Here is a 5387-nt window from a genome sequence, read left to right as displayed (position 1 = left end):
AAGTTAAATTTTTAGATTTTTGAAATAATTGAAGTTTAAAAAAATGGTTTTTTGCAATATTTGATATTTTTTTCATAAAAGGATATTATCTTGAAATTATGATCAGAAGTCATGAATGTATTATCTATCCTGTATATAATGCGTTTTCTTTATTTCAATGTCTTACTATTTAGCCGTTTATAAAAAAAATTTAAATAGAAACATAGCAAATTTTTCGCCTGGCTAAAAAGTAAGATATTAAAATAAAAAAAAAATACATTTATATAATATATTCGTGACTTCTAAATTCGAAATTTCAAGATAACATTAACTTTTTTTTTACAAAATATCCTATCCATTTTTTTTTACAATAAACTTTAGTTATCTTGGAAATATGACGTGCTGCAGTTTCTCATTTACGACATCACGTACCTTTAACATACAAAAATAAGAAACATCTAGTCCAGTTCAAAATAATTTTTTGTAAATTATAATATTATTTTCAAGTAGATTTGATATTATTCGCGTTTTATTAATATATAATTTTATCTGAAAAATAGATTTATTTACACATATACATATACAAAATACTGTGAGGATTATTTACGTTTGTTATTATACTGTAAATATTGTCAAGGTATATTTTATCAAAGTGACAACCAGTTAATTTAGTTCCATCCTAAATTAATTACTATTCTAGGATATTACATCGAGATATTGCAATGTAGCGATCTGGAGAAGCATTATGCAAATTTGGCTTTCTCAAATCGCGACGGAATATTCCTTGTGACAACAACATTATTACATGAATTATCTTGTTGCCTGTAGAATCGATATTTTAAAGGCGATATGAAAATTTCCTGAAAATTCGTGTTCTGCTATCTGCTATCATATGTTATATGATATACATTGATCCCCATCTAATCACTTGCATCGTTCATAACCGACTAACGGCAATCTGCCGATCATTGATTGTATAATACACACCTGTCGCGTGTAAACGATGATCGATGAATCAAATTCCTAGCTTCGGTCACATTGCATGTCATCTCGTTTGCTCCAAATTTACATATCTTTTTATCATGTATTTTATGGAGGATCGAATAACTGTTATCTATTCGATCCGCTAGTCTTATCACTTTGATTGCAGCGAACAAATCACTTGAAAGCAGGATTTTAATGTTTCCTACCTGTTTACATTATCGTCCCTATTATGTCATAAACTCGATGTGATTATAAAACGTGATGAGATTATAAAACGTGACATTTAACTAATTGAAGGGTTTCTTATTAGTTTTTATTATAGTTTTGATTTTAACGTTACGTGCTTTTTCTCCGCGATATGAAAGTAATACGAGTATACTTCTCTCTTCTTTTAATACATTTTGAATATATTCTTTTTATTCAATCTCGAATCTACTCCTTCGACAATTACATGTCGTCCACCTCCATCTCTTCATCATGATAGACAAGCTAGGTGGGGATAAAAGGAATGGTCGCCTTTCGGGCAGGGCCTCCGCTTGTAGTGTTTAAGAACTGAATGAGGGCGGGCTACCGACGAGGACCTCTTCAAAAGAAGGGCAGGGGAATATAAAAGGACAAAACGGAAACAAGGATGGGACATGTCGAACGACGAAGGACTGCTAAATGAGACTTAGAGGATGGAGAGGGAAGAGAACCGGCGTACCGGGAGCTAAACAATGACGAACGCATCATGTCGTAGCAGGAACGATATACAATTGGGAGGAACGACATGGAAAGAGACAGAAGACTTGACGAGAGAGTGCCGAGAGAGGTCCGGAGGTGAGCTGAAACGAAAGAGAAGCCGGTACGTTTCCTCGGCAGGGAGCCCGGCCAATCGGAGCACGGTGGGCGCCGCGGGTAGGAGGAGACAGTTCCGCGCCGACAGGCGATGTAATCACCCGCGGCCGTGTCCGCTGCTGCTCTCTGGCCCCTCCGGGGGCCTCTTCTCTCTCCCTCCGTACTGTACCGCGCTGCGGCGAAGCCGCTCCTCGCCTCTTTCTCCGCGCCCATCGACATAACCGTCGGGCCCACTCTACTTCTGCTGCCGGCGGCAACGGGCAAAGAGTCCTGGCGGTCGGTCACCGGCCGGATCCGTCGGGTCGCGAACTCCATGACCGAGAGAATGCTTATTGGATGCGTTCGGTCGCATTCGGACCATTCGTCAGCACGTGACAAACAAACTTGTTGCGGCTGCTTCAGCTTCTATTTCTACGTTCATCGCGCCTCCGCCGGGTTGCTTTGCTCCTTTGACGCGTGTCTCCAAGATCTATAAAGTAAGGGCGGGAACAGAATCTTGCATAATACATAAGACACGCATAATGCATAAGACACTGAACTAATCAAAGTTCTTCATTTCTTTCCTTTTCATGAAATAAGAGACTTTGATTGGTTGATTATTTTATGCTTTTTGCGTTATGCAAAGCTGTCTTAACAACCTGTTCCCATAACGATAGAACATTTGCACTGTTTGTAGTCTGTCCGATTTCTTTGAGAATTAAAGATTTTATTCATATATTTCAATTGATTATAGAGATGACAGTGTTTATACAATCTCCTTGCAATCTAATCTCAGCGATATTATTGAAAATGTAAAAAATTATCAATGATAGCTTAAATAAATTTATCCAGAGATACGATCATGCAGATATTTTAAATTCATGAACGTGGTGGATAATACATATCTCAATATAAAATCACATCTAAGTTGATACCAGTAAAATAGTCGAGGATACGCACGTTTGGCAAGGAAGTGAACTGCAGACAATCTCTGACAACGATACGCCATGCTATTCATGTAAAAAAGCGAATATATCGCTTGAAGGTGATTTCATGAAAACGTAAGATGTGCGTTTTATGTCGCATCGTACGCCGTTCCTAGCACTCGCTGGAGTCCACTATAAATGCAGCCCCAGGCAATATGGTCTCTTTCTTGAATGTTTGGGTGAAGCATTAAATTGAGAGACCGGTTGAGTATCCACTAAGAGCTTAACAACATCTTTATCCAACGATATTTTATGCAAGTTGGTAGCCCATACTACTCACGATGATGCTTGAGAGGATGCGTTGATAAATATTGTGACGGTGGAGTAAAGTATCGTAAAGTTATGAATACCGTTTAGTTCCTTCGTTTCTCCTGAACATCATGAAAGTGGAGTTAGAAACTTTATCTTTTTAACGCTTGACTTGATATTTACGTGCCATAATTATTAATATTATTAGAAAATAATTAAATAAAAAGTTACACATATATGTATATTGGAAGATAATAAAATAAAAAATTATTTGTACACAATATGTGAGGTTTTTGCTTTATTATTTTCTAAGGTATTATCCAACACCAATATATTATTCAGATAGATAATGTGAGGATTTAAAATACTTTACGTGGGTGACTTCAGCTTCATTGATCTCCTACCAGGCGTTTCAAATTGGAAATCGAATAAGGTGCCAGCGAAGCCGATGATCAATATATAATACACGCTTGGACATGGTGTGTAATTTTATGTTATTTTCTCATTACATTCAGCGGCAGCATAAAAATAAGCTGATGACTGCGTAATCCGCTGCTGAATTGCCGGGTTGATTAAAGTATTTTGAGACGATAAATTCTGACGGTCGTCGATAGAAATTCGTGAAAATTAATAATATTATACGATACTGTTATGTTAGCCAGTTCATTCAAAACCATATCACAGCATAAATAAGAACAGTAAGCTCACTCTATGTCGGCACTTTTGATCTGAATGCTGAATGATCATCATGCAAAGTTAACTAAGTTTGCTTCGCTCTTATTGATTAATTTTATAACTCCAATCACAATCCTTTATTTCAATAGAAAATTGATGGTGAACATTATAATCGTCATGTTGTTGATTGTGTAATTCGATGTGCGAGAAGTAATTATTATTAGTACGATTTTTGGCAAAATGAGTCTACTGTTACTTATACTGTGCTCCTGTGAACGAACTTAATTTAAAACATCACTTTTTAGGTTCTATAATACTCTCTCGTAATGAATAAAATTCTTGCTATTCACGTCGCAACATCACGTGTGCATAACATATTGGGACTCAACATACCAATAATAATGTCTTTCGTGGTGTATTCGCGCATGGTGTATAATAAATTTCTCGTTGAAGCAAGCGTGACGAATAAAAATAAAAAAATTACTCGTGGGGCAATAGGAAGCGGAACAGACAGAAAAGACATTACCTACCCTTACGTCCGGCAGTCGGAAGAAAGTTGCACCTGCTGTTGGCTGGTGAATTTGCCGACCTACGATTGCATCGCCGTTCGCTCAACCGTCCAGGAATTGTTTTTCCAAGCGATATGAATCTACGCGTATATATGCTTGATCGATGAGAATCCATTTTCGAAACACCTTTGACGGGCGAAAGTGGCACATCGTTATCGGCCATCACGCCACGCTATCATTCTATCATCCGACAGCTCCTCCTGCGTTTCTAATGTCTGGAGAAGTATCTCGATGTTATTTACACTCAACGTCCCGCGTAATAATAAGATAACACGTAATGTTTAAATGAAAATAAACCCTTTCATCTTTCGTTGTATATTTCCATAGGAGATGTAACTTATATGGAAAGAATAATTTTTATAGATACAAGAAGTATCTATAAAAAAATTTAGCTAGATACAGAGTTGCAAATAATTTAGTTGGCTCATCAAAAATAATTATGATGGAAACTCAAGTATGGAAAGCAATGCTGGAAAAAGTTTTGACATTCAAGTAACCAGCTTGTAACATCCTACATAATTATTTTGGTAGTCCAATAAAATTATTTTTAGATCAGTACGTAGCTAAATTTTTAGACATTTCAATAAAATCATTATTTTCGTATACATGAACAAAAAGCGTAATGTTCTTTGCCTTTTCTCACTAAACTTATTGAACAGCGATATTGTTTATTTATTCACCTGCGCCACTATAGCCTGTGGCGAACAAAAGAGTTAGCTTTCACTCCCGCCGTCGCGTAGAACATCAGCTTCTCTATTTTCTATTTCTCGAGCCGTGCTTCGCGCATCTCTTGTGCCGCCCAATGCCGCGGGCAAGCTGTCGATCGACATTCGAGGGGTACTCTGCCCACGTATGCTCCCTTTTTAATGCCAAAAGGAAAAAAACGGGCTCAGTTGCCGCCCTTATCTCTCCGTACCGCGTAATCGACAGATACGCAGAACGAATGCAATTTCTCATTAAATCGTGGGTGTACGGTCGCGGTCTTAAGGTCTTTATTTACGTTTATCTTCCGTTGCACATATTCTGAGTTGCGTTATCTTGCGAGATCAAAGTATACGTTGATGTAGCGGCTAATTCGCGCCAGCGGCTTCTCACCTCGACGGAAGGTTTCGCGGCCAGGTTCAGGTAC

The 5387-nt window shown here is 37.7% G+C and overlaps 1 protein-coding gene across 1 annotated transcript; it reads right to left on the bottom strand.

Moving 5' to 3' along the window:
• Positions 1-3041: 3041 nt before the first annotated feature.
• LOC108689425 lies at positions 3042-4445 on the bottom strand. Its single transcript, XM_018196181.1, is given in 2 exon segments — positions 3042-3136; positions 4220-4445. Coding segments are annotated over 2 exon segments (321 nt in total).
• Between the last annotated feature and the right edge of the window lie 942 nt (positions 4446-5387).

Source organism: Atta colombica, unplaced genomic scaffold, assembly GCF_001594045.1.
Source record: "Atta colombica isolate Treedump-2 unplaced genomic scaffold, Acol1.0 scaffold27, whole genome shotgun sequence".
NCBI classification, from domain to species: domain Eukaryota; kingdom Metazoa; phylum Arthropoda; class Insecta; order Hymenoptera; family Formicidae; genus Atta; species Atta colombica.
This window is presented reverse-complemented; position numbering and strand designations above follow the sequence as displayed.